Source organism: Peromyscus eremicus, chromosome 20 (genome assembly GCF_949786415.1).
Source record: "Peromyscus eremicus chromosome 20, PerEre_H2_v1, whole genome shotgun sequence".
NCBI lineage: Eukaryota > Metazoa > Chordata > Mammalia > Rodentia > Cricetidae > Peromyscus > Peromyscus eremicus.
In genome coordinates this window covers 27,546,112-27,566,697 of record NC_081436.1, presented here as the reverse complement: position 1 = coordinate 27,566,697, position 20,586 = coordinate 27,546,112, and the positions used below count along the sequence as shown (strand labels likewise).

At 49.4% G+C, this 20,586-nt stretch overlaps 1 protein-coding gene across 1 annotated transcript; it reads right to left on the bottom strand.

Annotated features, from left to right (window-relative positions):
- Positions 1-82: 82 nt before the first annotated feature.
- On the bottom strand, positions 83-1,904 carry LOC131896387 (lymphocyte antigen 6D-like). Its single transcript, XM_059247006.1, has 3 exons — positions 1,853-1,904; positions 938-1,036; positions 83-267 (listed from the first exon to the last, which is right to left on the bottom strand). The coding sequence occupies exons 1-3, from the start codon at positions 1,902-1,904 to the stop codon at positions 83-85; spliced, it is 336 nt and encodes a 111-aa protein (XP_059102989.1).
- Positions 1,905-20,586: the final 18,682 nt, after the last annotated feature.

Sequence of the window (20,586 nt, the reverse complement as noted above, 5' to 3'; positions counted from 1 at the left end):
TGAGACATTCCAGTCACATGATGGCACCTAGGCCCTAAACTCCTAACTCTGCAGCTTGTGAGCCTGTATGGGAGCTCTGCTTTTATCCCCTGAGATAGAGAAAGCAGATGCTGAGGGTCAGCAGTGCCCAGCTGGCATGGAGGCTTGTGGTACTGTTGCAGAGGTCTGTGTTACAGCAGGACTCCTTGGAGTAATTCATGTTCTGATGGACATCAGGACAGGTAAATGCACATGTTTTTGTCACGCTCGTTTGCTGGCCTGGGGGTGCTGGAAACAGAGGACAGAGGGCCATTTACTAAGACCTATAAGACCCAAGCCTGGCCCTATCAGCAAACACAGGCCACCTACAACCTCCAGTTCAAAGGGACACACAGCAAGAGGTGAGGAGTTTCAAACTCAGGTTGTGACCAGGAACAGGGCTCAGAATGTGATCAGGTTCAAGGCCCAGTATGTGACCAAGATTAAGGATTAGTATGTAACCCAGGGTCAGGGTTTTGTGTGATGAAGACCAAGGCTTGAAGCGTGACCAGGATTAAGACTCAGGGTGGACAGAATCAGGGCTCAATGTGGGACCCAGGGTCAGAGCTCGGGAATTGCAACCCCCTCCCCTACTTTCCCTCCCCCTTTCCATTCTGAGCAGCCAGGACTCTCGGGAATGCTTAGAATTGTCACTTCCCATGGCTGTGCTACATGCAGTGGCTCACTTGGAACATCCCACCCACTCTAAGACAGTACTGCGGGTTCCATTTTGAAGGAAGGGCAGAGCACTCAAAACAGAGCACTCAAAACTCCTGACCACTGAGGGGGGTCTCAGGGCCATATCTGCCCAGCAACCCCAATTCCACCAGCAAGCTTTGCCTTACCCTGGCATCTCCAGGTGCCGGATGCAGGATCCAACCCCTTTCCCTAAACATCCGCCTGGAACCAAGATACTTACAGTACCAGGAAGTCAAGCAGTAGTGGGTCATGGCACTGCAAGTTGTAGGCTGGAAGCAGTTCCCTGTGGCACTACACTCGTGACACTTCAGGGCCTGCGCTGGAGGAACACAGCAGGGTCAGAGACAGAGACACTCCATAACCACACCAGACAACATGGGACCCACAGACAGTTGTGTGCAAAGCACTGACCATCTAGCAACCCATTCTGTTCTTCAACCACACATGTAGACAGCCTCTCAGCAGCCACACTGGGGTACCAGGGCATAGGGCCCTGTCTATGGTCCAGGAAACCACAGCTCTGAGCAGCCAGCGGTCCATGCTGCTGGTCATATGCCATAGGAGAAGGTCACCAGCCAAATGGTGCTAATTACACCAGACTTTTGCAAGAGTGACAGCGAGCCCAACAGAATATCGAGACTTAACAGCTGAGTAGGGAGAACCAATGAGGTGGCTCAGTGGGAAGAGGGGCTTGCTGCCAAGCTTGAAGACCCGAGTTCAATTTCCCAAATTCACATGGAGGAAGAAAATCAATTCCATCAAGTTGTTCTCTGACCCCCGCATGATCACATGCGCACAGACACACACACAGAGACACACACAAACACAAACACAGAGAGAGAGAGAGAGAGAGAGAGAGAGAGAGAGAGAGAGAGAGAGAGAATATTCATGTAATTAAGAATGTAAGGCAAGTGAAGGTACCACAAAAGGGTGCCATGGCTAGACTGTGACCCACTCCCAGCTCAGGCAGCCTGGGTGTGAGGCCTGCAGCAAGGCCTGTCTCCTATGCCAGTACCTCCTCTGGACAGCTGGACCACCACATCATCTGAGGACAGATCTAGCCAGGTCAGGATGTCAGCCAGAGTCCTCAGGGGCTCTGGTGACCTAGGACAGGGGTACCTACTTCCTGGCTCACCTGAGGAGCTCAGCAGAATCAGGGGCAACAGCCAAAGCAGGTGAGTCCTCATCTTGGGCAATGGGGACAAGCAGAGCTTGTGTCTGTATCGACTATCATTGGACCACCCTATCTTTATAGTCTCTTCTGGTGTGGTGGGAGGGGCCTCTGTCCATCTCTCACCCCTGACTACCTACATGTGTCACCTCTAGGGGTGTGGTTGGAAGGTAAATGCCTCCAAGATTGCCTTCTCCAGCACTCCTAACCCTCTGCCCAATGCCCATCTTCCCTTTCTCCTGCTCCCTGCAAAACCCCCACCCCAATCCCAGTCAACTGTGTTGTTATGACTCCATCCAGGCCATCACTCAGGAACCATTGTCTGTCCCTTGTCCTCTTAGGAAATGTTCCAGGCAGGGTTGAAACACTGGGAAAGTGTCTTCTCATGGTGCAGAAGGAAGGAGTCCCAGATCACAGAGCTGATAGGCAGCATCCTCTCAAATTTTCATTCCTCGGTGTATAGAAGGCATTTCTGCCTCATGTCCTTACATGTCACCTCTTCATGTGTGCCTGGGTCCTGACCTCTTCTGGTAAGGATACATGTCAGATTGGATTGGGTCTCCTAATTAATGACCCTGTCCCTTAATAGTCTCTTAGAGGGCATTCTCCTAAGAGTCCCAACCCAAGGGACTGGGCTCTAGGTGCCTCAACCTATGAATTTGAGGGATAATTCAGCTTATGTGCTGGCTATTTTTATGTCAACTTGAGACAAGCTAGAGTCATCTGAGAGGAGGGAGTCTCAGAAGAGAAAATGCATCCATAAAATGGGACTGTAGGCAAGCCTGTAGGGCATTTTCTTAATTAGTGTTTGATGGGACAGTGCCTAGCACATTGTGAGTGGGACTACCCCTGGGCTGGTGGTCCTGGGTTATCCAAGAAAGCAGGCTGAACAAGCCATGAGGAGCAAGCCAGTAAGCCGCACTCCTCTGGCACCTCTCCACGGTCTCTGCATCAGTTCATACTTCCAGCTTCCTGTCCTCTTTGAGTTCCTTTCCTGACTTCCTTCAAAGATAAAACATGGTACAGAAGTGTAACCAAAGTAAACCTTTTCCTCCCCAATTTTCAACATGAGCCCATATCCCTGATGACAAAGTAGAAAGAGACAGAAGGGGATGAAACCGACTTCCTCCCAGGCCCTTCAGACTCTCAGCTCCTCCAGTAAGTCCTAGAAAAGTTCCCTCGATGGCCTTCAAGGGGAGAGAAGAGGAATCCATAGTGACATTCACGCTATAAGCAGAAAAAAAGGAGACACAATGGAGAACAGTGGGCTGGGAATGCTGGGAGGGGGCAGTGGACAGGGGATGCTGGGGGCCAGTGAACTGGATATGCTGGGCATCAGTAGACTGGGATATTAGAAGCAGCAAGCTGGAGATGCTGGGAAACAGGGGTCTGGAAACAGGTTAGTGTCCATTTTCTCTTCAGAGGCTGAGCAGTACTCATCTCTATAAAGATATTCAGTGATGCCAACTGTAAATTTAGACTTCCTTCCCATCTTCTAGGATATCTATTTTATGGCAATGAAAAGGGAAGCCCAAAGAGAAGAGGGACCAACCAGGTTTCACTGTGAGTTAGGGCTCCCCATGCCCCGGAAGCTGCATCTGCCCATTGCTTAGAATTTCCCTCTGACAGACTCCAGGATCCAGGACAAGGAAAGTATCCTGCTGTGCCACAGGCTTGTGTCTGGCTCCCCTCCTGGGGTCTCAGCCATATTTAGACAGGCTAGTGAACATACCCATCTCAAACCCCAGTGACAGGATCACATCCCACCCAGACCTTGGCTAGCAGCCAGGCACAGTGGCCTTCTGTACCTGGGACAGCTGTGCAGTGAGAGCCATTTACATGAGATCGTCCACCAAGGGAAATGGCTGAGTGCATAGCACTTCCCAGACAAACCGTCTTAGGCTGAAGGCTGTGTGACCTCAGCCACTCTGCTGTCGTGATTACCTCCTCTGGGCTAACGAGGCTCAGGAGTCAGCCTGATGAGGCACACATTCCCGATAAGGGACTTGGGCAACACCTTGTCCAGTCATAGCTGCCACTCTAGAGGTCCTGTGTGTTGTCTTGGTCCTCTAGACAACCTACACAGAACAGTAGAAAGTCAGAAGGTCTGCAGCCTGCCCGGAGCTGTCTACATTCCAGGCCTAGGAAGTGTATGTCCACTGTCTCATCCCAAGTGATTACTAGGTGGGAATAAACTAAAGATTTAGGGAGGGGAGATGGCACTAGGAGCCCTAAATATCACCATGGAACTTACATAGGGGTGAGGCAGAGGGCATGGGAGACAACTCAGTCAGCAGAATGTTTGGAGGCGTTTTGTTTTGGTCTCTTACAGCCCAGGCTGGACTTGAACTATTGATCTTCCTCCTTCCTGCTCCAAAGAGCTGAAAGCACAAACGTGTACTGCCACACCCAGTGCAGTGAGTTGGTTTTTAATAAACTTTATTATGATGGTAACACACACACACACACACACACACACACACACACACACACACACACCTTACCTTTGTAGCTACTTAAACAGTTGAGTGGCAGTGAGCACATCAATGTTGAACCACCATTACCATCTATTCATCTCCACAATGTCTTCATCTCTCCAGACAGAAATTGTCCCCATTAAACACTGAACCTCACCCTCCTTTCCAGACCCTGGCACCCACCATCTCACTTCCTGTCTCTATGGATTTGACTCCTCCAGACCCTCTCAAGGGCTTCAAGTACCCAAGCCAACCTTGAACTCACTGTGTAGCTGAGAGTGTGGTCTCGAATGTCTGATCCTCCTGCCTCTACCTCCCCAGTATTGGGATGACAGGAAGACATCCTCATGGCTATTTTATGCAGAACTGGTTGTCAAACACATGGTGGGCTTGAACTCTACCAACTGAGCCAATGCCCAGCTCAGCTTTTGTCTTTTTGCAACCTGACTTGTTTTATTTGACAGAATTCCCTCCTGATCCATCATGCAGCAGCTCATGTGTTCACATCTCTCCTGATGGTGTGTTACCAGGGATCAGGTATTTTTCATTGATACATCTTGCTGTACTGTACCTTCAGTATACACCTTATTTGTTAGAGTCAATTCTTCTCATTTGTTTCTGCCAAGGTTGACATGTGGCTCCCTGTTGCCTAAAATTTTCTGCATTCTTTCTTTTTCTCCCCATTCACTTTTAGCCTGTTTATGTCTCTGTCTCTGAAGAGAATTTGGGAGCAGGGGAGTGTGGCTTAGTAGTAAAGACTTGTCTAACATGCATAAGGCCCAGGATTTGACTCCAGCACACATAGATAGATAGATAGATAGATAGATAGATAGATAGATAGATAGATAGATAGATAGATAGATAGATTAGATAGATAGTAGACAGACAGATGGATGATTAGTATAGATGATAGATCAGTGGTTCTTAATCTTCCAAATGCTGTGACCCTAAACACAGTTCCTCATGTTGTGGTGACTCCAACAATAAAGTGATTTCTCTTACTACTTCATAACTGTAATTTTGCTACTGTTATAAATCATAATGTAAATATTTTTGATGATAGTGTTGCCAAAGAAGTCACGACCCACAGGTTGAGAACCTCTGCAAGAGATATAGACGGACAGAGAGATAAGGTGAGTCTCTCATAGACAGTGCATGGTTGGGTCATTTTTCAAAGCAAATTCTGATTACCTCAAACTCTCTTTTGCATGTGTATGTGGTATACATGTGGTGCTGATGGTGGTGGTGGTGGTGGTGATAGGAGTGCTGTGGTATACATGTTGTGCTGATGGTGGTGGTGATGATGGTGGTGGTGATGTTCATAGGAGTGGTGGTGGTAGTGATAATGGTGGTGGTGGTGGTGGTGATGGTGACAGTGATGGTGGTCCTAATGGTGGTGATGGTCATGGTGATGACCCTGGGGGTGACAGGGATGATATTATTGGTGGTGTGGTAAAGATGGAGACAGTAGTGTTGGCGTTTTGACTAACAATGGCAAAGGAGTGGAGGAGTCTATCACCAGCTTTTCCTAGCGTGAGTCAATATGAAGTGTTAGTTAAAGTCTCAACCTTCAGGATCCTAAACACTTGGACTTTAGCCCCAGTACTTACTCGAGCATGATGATGGCCATGTTAGTCATGTTGTGTGCCTCACTTACCGACCAAATCAATGTGATGGGGACAATCAGCCGGAAATTAACTGTCACGGTGAGCCTAGTCCAGGAATGATGTGAGCGTCTTACCAGGAATGCCATGTCTTCAATGACTCTACTCTGTGTATCAAGAGTTCTCTGGGCGTGGTGCTAGCACCTGATATCTCTTTCCCTAAGAGACTGAGGTGGGAGAATTGCATTGAATTCAAGGGCTAGCCTTGGCTACAAAATGAGACCCTACCACAAATAAAGGACCCAGACTTTCATTATTTCTGGCTTTGACCCACTCCGTTGATGTTGCTATGATCCGCCCATCTGGCCTCCTTTGTTGCTTTCTTCTGCCTCAGTGGAGCTTGGTGGCATTTCCAGCAATCCAGTCCCCTGTTTTCTCTTGTGCAGCTTCTACCAACAATGTCACTGTAGTTTAACTGGTCTCCAGATTCCACCCGCTTATCATTGCACCTGTGTAGTAGTGCTGATGGTGATGGGTGCTGCTGCTGGGGGTGGTGATGGGGATGATGGTAAAGGAGTGATTTTGGGAGGGTGATGGTGATAGTGGGTGGTTGGGGTGGTGGTGGGGTGGTAGTGGTGATGAAGATGGTGGAGGGGTGATAGTGTTCGGGGGTGATGGTGGTGTTGGTGGTGGGAGTAGTGGTGGTTATAGGTTGGGGGTTATGGTGGTAGGAGTGGTGGTGATGGTGACGGTGGTGATAGTGGCGGGGGTGATGGTAGTGGTGGTTGGGGTTGACTGTAGTGGAGATGATGGTGAAGGCGATGGGGGTGATGATGATGATGCTGGGGGGCAGGTGGTAATGATGTTGATGGTGAGGGTGGGGTGATACTGGGGGTGACTGGGACAGTATCACTGGTGGGGTGGTGACGATGCAGACAGTTGTGGTGTTTTCTGAACAGTGCTGTGAAGGAACTGGAGAAGTACAGTGCAAGCTGTGCACCTGTCCCACATGCTGGCTCACACCAGAGCGTTGCGGCATGCTGTGTCTCTCTGCCACCGCCCATTTCTCCCCTGCAGACACTGACTCTCAGTCACAGCCTCTCAAGCCTTCCCTACTGTCCATGTCCCATAGATCAAGTCTACCCCGGTCACTGTGGAGTGTGAGGTCGGTGTCCTCTGCTCAGGTTGCGATGGAATCCAGACTCAGACTGTTTGGTTATATCTGGTTCTGCCACCTCCTGCCATGTGTCGGTGTGTGTGTGTGTGTGTGTGTGTGTGTGTGTGTGTGTGTGAGTTTTTTAACACCATGCCTCATTTTCCTTTTCTATAGCTTAGGCTTCATGAGAGAACCCACTCCTGAGGCTTAGGGGAGAATCATGTGAGTTTAATAAGCACTGATCCCTTAAACATGCTTCTTACACCTTTAGACAGTGTTAACCAACTCGATCACCACAACACTCACTCCACTCAAGCTCTTCGTCAGCCACCAAGGCCTAGGCCTCAGAGACCTTCTTGGCAGAAGTTAGAAGAGTGTCTTAGACCTCCTGTTCCCCTGGTCAGGCTGGGCAGCAACTTTGTCACAGCCTGAGCAATGGAGTTAGAGCAAGGTGTCACGGATTGTGATGGAGCTACCTCCTGTCCTGGAGGGTAGTTCCCCAGCTAACACTCCCAGGCACAGCCCAGGCCCCAGCCCAGAGTGTAACCTTTAGCCTGATACACTGCAGACCGGAAAGGAAGCTGGAGGCTGCTGGGAAAGATGTCCATCTGTTTCCACAGTGATGGTAACATGCAGCCTCGACCCGTTGAATCACTCGTGTTCTACTGAGTCACAGCATCTCCACAGCTCTACAGAGGACCCTGGAAGTTAGGCACCTATGACCCTCTTTGGACCCCTCCCTGTCAATCTGGCTCCTAGCCCAGGCTCTCTATACAAGCCCACACCTAGAGGACTCTGGCCTCTGGAAACGCCACAGTAGATTGAGTTCTTTCGCATCTGCAAGGCTGTGGTGCTTTCTGTAAGGCTGACATCATCCCTCACCCCATGGGAGAGGGGAGTTATGAGGGACGGTCTCCAGACAGCTCCCTGTGGGACCTGGCAGTTGTGTCTGCACATGCCACACATCTGGCCAGAAGTGGAGCCTTCCTTGCTCTCAGAAGCCACTGCCTCAGGCCGCCCTCTGCCTTCAGCCCCCACCCCACCCCGGCACCCACCCCAGCTCCCACCCCCGTGCACGGTGCTTCTTCCAAACCCTCCATAGCCCACGGGCACCTCCGAGCTGGAGGACCACTCAAAGACTGGAAGAAGCTCATGTCCCAGCTCAGGTCAGGCACATGCCACCTCCATGCTTCTGCCTCTCACCTGTAAGACAGACAGAGACAATGTCTTTTGGGACAGCTGAAAGAAAGTGGTTTATCAGGCGTGCTGGCCAAGCCGCAGGCAGACTCAGTATTGTCGGCATTCTTTCCTGGACACTGAGAACTGCTCCCTTGGCCCTTTTCTCTCTGCAGCTCCCAACTCCTTGCCTCTCTCACTTGCTCTGTTCTCACTCTCCCTGCTGGGTTTGGCCAGGCAGCCCCACTAAGCACAAACAGGTCTTTCCTCCCTGACCTGCTCTCTCCCTTCCATCATCTTATCCTCCTCCAACTGTCCCTGCCATGCTGTTCCAGGACCACCCAGCCCTTCCTGGGTGTCACTTAGTCATCTTCCATCTGAGTACTTACATTTCTCCTCTGCTTCAAGATGGCTCCTTCCCAGGCCTCCCATCACATCATCACAATCCCTCTGGTTCTCCAGCCATGAGCTGGTCTCAGTGGCCCCCTTCTCTCCATCCATGCCACCTCTACTGACTCAGGTCCTGCCCCCACCTGTCTCTATGGCCCTCCTGTCCTAGGCTGCAGAGACCCTGGCCAGTGCAGCTGGGAGTGGTCCCGGACTCCCTCGGCCTCAGTCAAACCTCTGAGGCTCTGGCTGCCTTCTGTATTTGGAGCTTTTCTGAACATCTTACTGATGCTGTGTTTCTTGCCATCTAACACATGGCGTGTAGCATCGGCTGGAAGGCACATAAAATACATCTGCACAGGTGTGTGTCCTATGGTTTTCACAAGGTTGTACCAGGGCCATGTCGGCAGCCAGCTCAGGGTCTCGTACCTCATCTGTTCTTGGATGTGAGAGTCAAGCTGGGAGCTCTCTCCTCCACTGAGTGGACCTGTGCAGTAACCTCCTACATGTGTCAATGCTTATGACTATGGCACGAGGTCTTCATCCATTCTTCTGTTGATGATCAATGGGATCAATTCCAGTTAGAAATGAACATGATTCTAAAAGTGTTTTGAAGACACTTCCTTTTCAATTTTCCTGTCTACAGAAGTCTGGGATTAATATTGCCAGGATACGGAAACGCTGATGTTAACAGTATAGTCAGCTCCTTGTTACTGTAACAAAATGCCGGCCATAATCAACTTGTGAAGAAGAAAGGTGTGTTTGGGCTCGGGTTCAGATATCGTCACTGAGCCAATTTGCCTGTGCGCCTGTGGCAAGTCGGTATACCCTGGCAGGAGCACCCAGCAGAGCGAACTGCTTGACTCACATCTGAGAAAAAAAAAAAGAGGAGACCAAAACACCGGCTCCCAAACCCTTTCAAGGGCACACCCCCAATAACCTAAAACCTGCTGTGACACCCACCTCCTAAAGGTTCCACACCCCTCAGAAGCTCTTCTCTTGGATGAACCTCTAGTGTGTGGACCTTTGGGGACAGTCTGGATCCAATTATGGCACTGGTAAATCCTCTGCAAGGCCTTCTGATTGGCTCACTCCCAGTACTCTGTGCCTCCACCTCGCTGCTCATGCTGGGAACTCTGCTAACTTTAGTTCTGCCGGGTATCCTTCCCACTCACCAAATGGGCCCTGGCCGCTCCTGGGTGTAAAGGGCACAGAGACAAAGTTCAGGGACTGAGTAAAACCAAGAAAACACAGGATGCCCCATAAAGTTTGAATTGTCCTAAATATGTCACGAGAGACGCACACACACACACACACACACACACACAAAAAAAAAAAAAAAAAAAAAAACCTGTCCATTGCTGCTTCTCTGAAGTCTAGAAGTAATTGGAGCCCTGATAAGTCAGGGGATCATGTAAGGAGGGAGATGTGAAGGAGACATGACGCCTGATGTGAAAGGAATATGAGGCCCTACATGAGTGAGGGCATGAGGCAGGATGTGAGGGAGGGCTGCCTCCTGAGTGACTAGTGGGACTTAACAGGCAGCACAGACCCCTGACTCATCATCCCCACAGCTGCCTAGTGGGCCAGCTTTTCACCGTCCCCTCCACCACAGTGAACCTAGCAAGATGGAGGGGTCTGGTGTTGCTCCCCTCTGGCAGTTACAGGAACTTCTCCTTGTAACATGTTACCCTTTCCCTGAATGCCAAGGCCACAGGAAGATGCCAGGCCTTTGGAGCAGCAGAATGCATAAATCACACACACACACACACACACACACACACGCACGCACGCACGCACGCACGCACGCACGCACTCATGCATATACATACACATAGACACATAAATGCATGTACACACATATATGAGCATGTACACACAAACACACACAGATGCAGAGCTAAAGAGCTGGAGTCTGTTGGACAGTTGGAATGTAGTTCTATTTTGCATCCCTGAAGTGCTGGGAATTGCCACTGAACCACGTGCCCAGCCACGCTGCAGGATTTTCCTGATGGAGCTAGCATCTTAAAAACCCACACGGGGTTGGAGCACTGGAGGAATGGCTCAGTGGTTAATTAACACTCTTCTTGCGGAGGATCTGAGTTTACTTCCCTGATTGAGTGACCTGAGGGAGGCCTGAAGTCCTCAGTCTATCCTAAAACACTTCTCTCGCTGTGTGTCTCTATCCGTTTCTCACACACACAAAAACACCATTGCTCCACAAAGTAACACACATCAACACACAGACACACTACATGCAACATACTCTGCAAAGCACACTTAACACATGTACACACCTTTGCACATTACACACACAACATTCATACATAGATTACATGTAGTTCAAACACTACAAAACAACATCTTTGCAACACAGAATATGCCATAAACTTCTATATAAAACAACACCATACATAACACGTGGATCAGACAGGACATACAGTGCACACATACCACCTACATACTGTACAAGCCCACACGCACATCACAGACACTCACCAGGGGCCTACACATTAAACCACAAACTCACACACTCAACTCTTTGAACTTTGTTCAAACTGTTTCCTGGCTTATCGTGTGGCCAGTATTTGTGAAGTCTGTGTTCTGCAGCGGTTAGATTAAGGTTCTTCAGCTGTGGGGTGTAGAGACTGAAAAGTATCATGGCTGTGAGAGCTTCTGCCACCAGGGGGCACATGTAGCCCAGCTCAGGACCTTGAGATGCCCATAGGAACTTAGCTCCACTTGGGTTCCCACAGAGCCCAAAGCCAAGCCTGACTCCAGCTGCCCCTGCCAATATGTAGGAAGGGGTGGGGGTGGGGTAGGGTGGTGCCTTCAGCTCTTCTTCTGATCACCAGCTCAGAGCCATGGGTCTTGCCATGGGACAGCCACAGACTACACCCCCTCCTCACCCATGCAGCTTCCGGACCTGCCCAGAGTAGGCAGAGGATCTTGGCCCACCAATCCCCAGAAGCTGGCCCCAGAATATCGACTCAGCGCTATCAGAGCTATTACCGTCGGGCCCCAGCTGACTCCCCAGTTCAGACTCAGAGGCTGGTCTGAAGTTTCTGTTGCTGTGATGAAGCAGTGACCAAATCCCACCTGGAGAATAGGGGTTTAGTTCCTCTTACTGGTGACAGCCCATCACCAAGTGATGCCAAGGCAGCAACTCAAAGCGGCAACTGGAAGCACAGCCCCCGGAGGATGCTGCTTACTGCCTTGCATCCTTGGCTTGCTCAGACAGCTTTCTTACACAGCCCAGGCCCACCTGCACAGGCATGGCACTGCTCACAGGCGCTGGTCCTCCCACATCAGTTATCAGGTAAGACAATGCCTCACAGACACGTCCACAGGTCAACCTGATGGGATCCATTCATCAGCTGAGGGTCCTTTTCCCAAGTATGCCAAGTTGACAACCAAACTTAGCCATCACAGAGGCCCTCCTGTATCCAGGCTCTCCTAAATGGGACTGAGTCTCAGCCAGCCACCTGAGGCCTAGAAGTTATCTGGAGTATACTGGGCTCTCCAGTCCCCAGGAAGACTTGCTGGGGGGGGGGGGCTTGGTAGGATGGGGGAGGTGGAGGGAAGAGGGTAGGCCCCAACCGCAATGGGAGGTCCAGAGGAGCCCAAGGAGCCCCTGGAAGCTAAGGTATTGAGCCCAAGCTGTCCCATGGCCATCCCGTGTGCAGAGGACTTATGCAATAGCTCAATGAGGGACCTAGGCCAGCAGACTAGGCACCCTTAGAGGTCACAGCAGGTTGGAAGGGGCAGAGGAAGGCTCTTTGGACCAGGTGGCAGGATCAGGAGACAAGTGGAGGTGTGCAGAAAGGACATTACACCTCCACAGCCCAGAAATACACCTGGGAGGGCTGGAATGCAGCCGAGCTGGCTACAGAAGAGGCCTTGCCCGTGTGTCTGGGCAGTGGAACCAGGTGTCTAGGACATCTGATCTCCTGACCCAGGGTGGGCTGGGCAGCTTCTGCCACACCTGGCACCCCACCCATTCCCCTCCTTCATTCCTCCCCCATCACCTCCCCTCCCCGTCCTCCTCACTTCAGGAAATGAAACTCAGCCTCTGGGTTTCCCTCCACCCCTCTCTCACCACCACATAAACCTAGGCCTCAGGAAATGGAAACTCTGCCCCAGGCTCCTCCTCTCCTTCCCAAGCCCCACCCCACCTGGGCTCCCTCTGCAGTTTCTCCTGGCAACCACCTCCCACCTCCCCTGGGAGGAATCCAGAACCTATGGGCTTGGCTGGCCCCTCTGGCTTGGGGGGTCAGGATGGATGGGAATACACTGAGTAGTAGACAGGGCCTGTGGGTGGCCAGCTTCCACCTCTTCAAGGGTTCCTAGGAGGAGGAGAAAGGGATAAGAAAATGTTAGAGAGAATGATAGCAAAGAGGAGAAAAACAGAAACACAGGATACTTTCTTCAGGAGGACTTGGATCAAAACCCAGTGGCCCCTCCTGCCTCTTCAAAAGCGTTTTTTTACAACAATGCCAAGGAGCGGGACAAAAGACCTCCACCTTGCTAGATCAAAGCACATCACACAGGCAAGTGTAGACCCTTCCAAACCCTTAACAACCATGCCTGTGGTCAAATCATCCCCTTATGCAGCTCTGCTGGGTAAAGCTAGCTCAGATTCTCTGACCCTGAGTAATTAATTTGGGCTTCCACAAGAGCCAAAATTCTACAGAGCCAACCTTAACCCTCCCTAACCCTGAGAGACAGATGGCAGCCACACTGTGCCTACTGCAGAGAGGGTAAGAGGACAGGATGGGTAACACCCCCCAGTACAGAGCTAAAATACAGCAGGACAGGGGCCCCAGCGTCCTGGGCAAGTAGCTTGGACCTCCCAAGCAGCTTCACCCCTTTCTCTGGGCCTGTAATACCTGCCCTGGTACCCTCCAGATGTCCAAACAGGATAGTTTTGCTGCCACCCAGGAGTGCATGAGGTCAGTGGCTTGTGCCTTTACACCTACCTGGATGCCCCAGGTCTCCAGTGGTTGGCAAAGTCTGCCCAAGTTCCCAGTACCTCACTTTACTGCCTGGGGGCTCCACTTCTCTTCTGGTTCCCTTTGGACCCAGACCACCAGGGGCTTCTGTGAGGACCCGGGGCTCACAGGAGCTGTTCAGAGTTGTCTCTCTCTCTGCTGGAGTCCCACACAGGCACCTGGAGAATGATTCTCTATGGCTCTCACACCCTTCTCATTCACCACGGGGGTCACAACCTGCTGGGTCCCTGGGTGTTTGCCAGACCCTCTCAAAGTCCAGGACCCATCTCTAACTATCACCCAGACCTGCAAAGTGTGAGTCCTTCAGCTTTGTCTCTGAGCCCATCTTGGGGTGGGTGGAGCAGCAGGTGCTGGCTACCGGATCAGTGAGTCAAGGTCACAGGGACCAGGTGACTCTTGTGATTTTTTAGTTAGGGTTTCTATTGCTCAGATGAAACACCATGACCAAAGCACCTTCATACGATGTGAAAAGGTTCTTCTTTGGTACGTGCTTAAGCTTTTCTCAAGTTAAACGTTTTCAAAAGTTTAAAAGATATTTAATTAAAAATAAAAAGGAAGGGGACTGGAGGGATGGCTCAGTGGTTAGGGGTGCTTCCTGCTCTTACAGTTTGCCTCCCAGCACTCACGTTAGATGGCTACAACCGCTCCAGCACCAGGGTTCTGACATTCTCTTCTGACTTCTTTGCACCCATCTGTGCATACATACACACACACATACACACACTCATACACACACACACACACATACACACACATACACACACACACACACACGCACACACACGCACACACACGCACACACAAGAATAATAAACTACATCTTTTTATTTTCATTTTATTTTATATGTATTGGTATTGTGCTGCATGTGTGTACAACATGCATGCCTGTTGTCTGTGGAATCTGACACAAAGAAGGTGCCCGATTCCCTGGAATTAGAGTTATAGATAGTTGTGAGCTTCTATGTGGGGCCTGGGAATTTGTCCTAATTAGGGTTACTATTGCTGTGATGAAACACCGTGACCAAATGCAACTTGGGAAGGAAAGAGTTTATTCAGTTACGCTTTCACATCACAGTTCATCTTCAAGGGAATTCAGGGCAGGAACACAAACAGGACAGGAACCTGGAGGCAGAAACTGATAGAGAGGCCATGGAGGAGAGCTGCTTACTGGGTTGCTCATAATGACTTTCTCAGTCTGCTTTCTTATAGAACCCAGGCCCATCAGACCAGGTATAGCACCATCCATAATGGTCTGTGCCCTCCTCCATCTATCACTAATTAAGAAAATGCCCTCTACCTGGATGTGATGGAGCCATTTTCTCAATTGTGGTTCTTTCCTTTCAAATAACTCTAGCTGTGTCAAGTTGACATAAAACTAGCCAGCACACCTGGCTGGTATTCAAACTCAGGGCTTTTAAAAGTATTTAATATTTAATAAAATTAACTCTTTCTTGAGCTACAAAAGGGTGATAATTCATGTAGGATCCTCAGGGAACACAGAACAGAACAGGGAAGGAGCAAGTGACCCCAGAACCAGCAGAGGGAGCTCTGGTTCTCACACTAGGAGGTTGAGGGTGCCACAACCCATGTGAAACCTCTAAAGCTGAAGACAGCCACTGGGGCAGGAGCAAGGGATGGCCAGGGACACCTCTGATCTGCATTTTCCAGAGCCACCAACCCTTTGCATCTACATGATGGCCTGTTCTGTTTGTCTCCTTTCACAAAACTCCCTTCTTCCCTGAGGTCAAAGGTCTCTCACCTCAATCATTTCCTCAGACTGTTTGGTTCAGACCCCCTATTTCAGTTCCAGCCCTTCTGACTGACTGTCATCTGTGAGCTAGAGAGGGCCTTGTCCCTGATGAAGAGGCCACCCTTGCAGTGCAAGACAGGCTGTCCCAGGCTTCGTCTCTTCAGAGGGCTCAAGAGAGCACCAATGTGTCACAAGTTCCCAGTGGATAGCCGGCCTGCAGTCACTCAGAAAGGGACCTACTCACTCTCAGAGTACATGCCAGGGTCCTTAGCTGAGTCCATGGAGCAGGCCCAGAGCCCATGAGCAGGCTCAGGGTGAGCCTTGTGACCAGATAGAAGGGAAGCCAGAGTCCATGCCAGCAGCTCTGGCCTGTGGTTCTTCCACATCAGCTGTCCCTGGCTGCCATGCTCACTGACTGGTGAAGGTCTGTCTAGGCCTTGGTTGGCCTTCATCTTTATCTGCCCTTTCCTTGGCCTGGTTGACCTCAGCCTTGAACTTGCTCTTTGCCTTGATTTTAGTCTTGAATTCAGTCTTGGCCATGTCCCTTGTCCTACTCTGTACACAGCTATAATATAAAATATGAATGGGGATTTAATTCCAATCCTGGTTTCAGAATGAGTCCCAACAACTCCTGTGGCTCTCTGAAAGAAAGATGCATGGTAGAGCATTAGAGAAAGTGAAAGTTCTGGAAGATGCTGTGACTGATTGCAGCATTGAGTGTCAAGGGTTGCTGACACCAAGGCAGGACAGCCTTACAAGCATCCAAGGCAGAGTCCTGTTTTCAGAGTGTCTGATTGTGCCACAGAAGCCTGTGGTACAGGTAGAACCATTCAGAACATGGGCTGTGGTAGACCTGGATCCCAGTATTTGCCTTGCAACTTATTACTTGGGTACCACTAGCAAAAGCTCATCCCCTTCCCAGTAGCCACTGGCATACTTCAAAACCGAAGGTAGGCCAACATGGCCACTTTACAGGCTTCCAAGATATAGTCAATGATATAAGGCATGTCATGCACCTTACAGTGCTCAGAACACAACAGATGCTCCCAATAAAAATGATCTGTCCTCCTGGGCTTAGCAGGGCAAATCAGGAGACTGCCCTGCCCGCCACTGCCTCAAATCACCAGGGTCCACACTTCCATGCCTTCTCTGACAGGAGCTACCATTCCATGCACCTCTCTCCATCCTTGGTCCACCTGCTCACACTCTCTAGCAATTTCAATTACATGAGCTCATTCTGCAGCCTTCTGGAGAACAGCTGCAAGGAGCCTCACTTTCACCTCCTGAGATGGACCCTGGAGCATCTTGTAGCTCAGGGAGTGCCCAGTCCAGCATGAAGAGTGATGGTGGTCCTACTATGCTAAAGGTTGGCACACAGGACTGACCAGCACTGTACTGGAACATGGAACTTTGCAGCCGAGTACTGCAGGATAGGTAGGAATGAACACCAGCTTCAGGAGAGTGAGGTGGCATAGCACAAACTTCAGAGGCTCTCTGGGTGGCAAAGAAGTAGCCAGATCAAGGACCTATGCGAGTTAGACCAGTATCTAGAGCACTGAACTGAGCTTTCTAGCAAGGCGGGCCCAAGATAGAAATTCCACAAATACCCATCAAACAACTGGACTCATTTTCTATAAATACATATCCATCAAACACACGAATACAAACCCCACTTTTTAAAAAGAGTGGAAAACCAGTGACATATTTGTAATTCCATCCCTAGGGAGACTAAATCAAGAGGGTCACAAGGTTAGCCTGTTACAGAAAAAGATACTTGTTTCATTTTTTTTTTATATAAGAAAATCAAGTGTCTACGAACTGTGTATAGGTCTTGTGTAACTCAGCTGATGGTTCCAGCTTCTATTCCAGGCAGTTTTAGCACAAATACATTTTCCTTATGTACACATTTTTTCCAGGTTTGTTGGCTTGAGATAGCATCTCAAGTAGCCCAAACTGGCCTCAAACTCCCTAAGTAGCCAAGGATAACCTTGAACTTCTGATCTTCCTGACTTTATATCCCAAGTGCTGGGATCATAGACATGCAACACCACACTGCTTTATGGGGTGCAGGAAATTGAACCTATGGCTATTTGCACACTGCCAGCTCCTTGTCCACATTTTTTTTTTTTTTTTTGGTTTTTCATGAGTGTTTCTCTGGGTTGCCCTCGTTGTCCTGAAACTTGCTTTGTACACCAGGCTGGCCTCAAACTCACAGAGATCTGCCTGCCTCTGCCTCCCTAATGTGGGGATTAAAGGTGTGTGCCCCCATGCCTGGCTCCTTGTCCACTTTTTTTTAAGGAGTTTTTTTATTCTTATTTTATATGTATGGGTGTTTTCCCTGCATGTATGGCTGTGGTTCCTGTGTGTGCCTGGTGCCTGTGCAGGACAGAAGAAAACTGTATCTGGAGAGTTTCTCTCCGGGTCCCACCAAGACCCCGCAGTCCCACAGCCCACTTATAAAATAATCACTCAGGTGCCTGTATTACTTATAAACTGTATGGCCGTGGCAGGCTTCTTGCTATCTGTTCTTATATCTTAAATTAACCCATTTCTATGAATCTATACCTTTCCACATGGCTCATGGCTTACCGGTATCTTATATCATGCTTTTGCTCATGGCAGCAGCTGGCAGCATCTCTCTGCCTCACCCTTCTTCCACCCAGCATTCTCCTCTCTCCTTGTCCCACCTACACTATCCTTACTGCCTGGCTACTGGATAATTAGCGTTTTATTTATCAATCAATCATAGAAACATATATTCACAGCATACAGGACATCCCACAGCAGAGACTATCAGATCCCCTGGAACAGGAGTCAAAGGCATTGTGAGCTGTGGTGTGCATGATGGGAATCAAACCCTGATCCTCTGACAGAGCAGCCAGTGAGCTCAACCTCTGAGAGGTCACTCCAGTCTCCATCCACAGTGACACCAGCATTTCTCCCAATGAGTGAAAATATCTCTGCAATAGTTGTAGGAAAGACTTTGTTGCTTAGCAATGCCTTTCCTCTCTGTTGATCAGAAGTGGAAACTGAGCCAAGCCTCCTCCTGATTGGTTTGTGTTTGAATTATAGATCCCAAGAAACACAAATTCACTGGCTTGCTCCCTTGATCCATCCGCACACTGCTTTCTAAACAGGTCTTGGATATGACTATCTCTACTTGTGCTCATTGGCCCTGGCTGTTTCTGTTTTAAGAAAAGTCTTTGCCCTGAGGATGGGGTATAATGGGACAGCACATGCCTAGCACACATGTCACCCTGTGTTTGAGTCCCACCATCTCGAAACAAGATTTGCCACTCAGGAGGATGAGATTTCACCTTTTCTGTTTGACTTTTGTGCTTTCAGGTGCTACGTTCTAAGATCACACACACACACACACACACACACACACACACACACACACACACACACACCAAAAAAAAAAAACTTTAATTCTCAAATGTTGCTGTGTAACTGAATCTCCGTTTTCAACAGACCTTTCTTCTAGGGGAGGACCTGCAGTGTTCTCTGAATTAGAGTAAGTATGAGTCCCTCGGACTCTGACTTCTGTTTCTAAGAGAAGACTTGGTTTCAGCTCACTGAAGCTCTTCAGACACATCCACCACCCCAGCCCTCCCTACCTCACCCACAATCCCTAATTCTGGTCATGGAATTGGGTTCAGTGGAAAAGGTACCATGTCAGAGACATCCGGGCATCCAGGAAAGAACAGAGAGGAAGCTGTGGTGGGGAGGAGAGAGAGGAATCACTGGACACTCATGGGGAAGGGGACAGGGACAGGAAGGGACACGAGAAAAGCCTCTACAGATGAGGTATCTGAAACAGGGGCCAAGTGGACAGGGATCCTTGGCCCAAGCCCAGCTAGTCCCACTTCCATTCTCCCTGTAGGGCACAGATGTGAGTGTGTGTGTGTGTGTGTGTGTGTGTGTGTGTGTGTGTGTATACAAGATCATGTTCCATCTCCAGCTAACACAGCTGTGGGCCCAGCTAACCTTTCAGCCTGTGTCCTCTCACACTAGTCAGCTACAGGAAAACCCTGAGTGCTGAGCTGGGAGCCAGCAGCCAAGACACACATGCTGCCCACAGCTGCTGGGCTGTGGAAAGCTGAGGGTGAAGATTTCAGGACTTCTGTAAAGAGGTTTTAAACATGCATTTAAAATTAAATTACCTGCCAGGGAGGTGGATCAGCTGGTAGAGGCACCTGCTGCTGCCAAGTCTGATTGAACCTGAGTTCAATCCCCAACCCTGGCGTGGTCAAAGGAGAGATCTGACTCCAGCAGGTTGTTCTCTGACTCCCATACTCAAGCCAAGGCAAATGCTTATGCACACACACATAAATCAATGTAATGAATAAGTTTCAAAACTTAATTACAAGTTGGGTGTAGTGGTGCAGACCTATAATCCCAGTATTTGGGTAGTGGAAGCAGGAGGATCAGGAGTGGAAGTGACTAGAGTGGATTATATGAGACCTTGTCACAAAAAAAAAGCACCAAACAAAACAAAACCAAACAAACAAGAGATGGCTTGGCAGTTGAGAGCACTGGCTGCTCTCCCAGAAGGCAGAGAGTTTGATTTCCAGCATCCACATAGCTGCTCACAACCATCAGTAACTCCAGTCCCAGGAGATACAATGCCCTCTTCTGGCCACCACAGGCACTGCATGCACATATGGGCAAAACACCCATACATACAAAATACAATTTTTAATGGAAAAAAAAAAGTTTTAAAAAAATTTATCTGCATGAACATAAATAATTGCACCAAATAATAATCAAATATCAATAAATTTTAAAAGCCAAGGTAACAACAACAACAAGAAGCTAAGATAACAAGTTCTCAACGCCTGTTTCTTCCTGCTTATTTCACAGTTCTTCCTGGTCTAGAGGCCATCTGGGTCTGCCATGTTTCCCAACAGTGCTGCTTGGTCTTGTGATGTCTCATGGGACAGGTGAGGTTACTTCATGGAAACCAGTAGACACCAAAAACCCTGAGCTTACTGTTCATTTTGGGGTGACACAGGTACCCTGGCGTCACTCATGCTCCTGAAAGTGACCCCGAAAAGCTCACATGCTCAGCAGGCTAGGCTTGGGTAAGATGTTACTTCACTCTGTCATCTGTGTCCTATTGGGACAAAGAGA

Excerpts from the sequence above, each read along its gene's own strand:
- LOC131896387 (XM_059247006.1), bottom strand. The coding sequence starts at position 1,904 with ATGAGGACTCACCTGCTTTGGCTGTTGCCCCTGATTCTGCTGAGCTCC. Across the intron at positions 1,037-1,852 it reads GATTCTGCTGAGCTCCTCAG|CGCAGGCCCTGAAGTGTCAC; the intron begins GTGAGCCAGGAA and ends GTGTTCCTCCAG. Across the intron at positions 268-937 it reads CTGCTTGACTTCCTGGTACT|CACCCCCAGGCCAGCAAACG; the intron begins GTAAGTATCTTG and ends CTCTGTTTCCAG.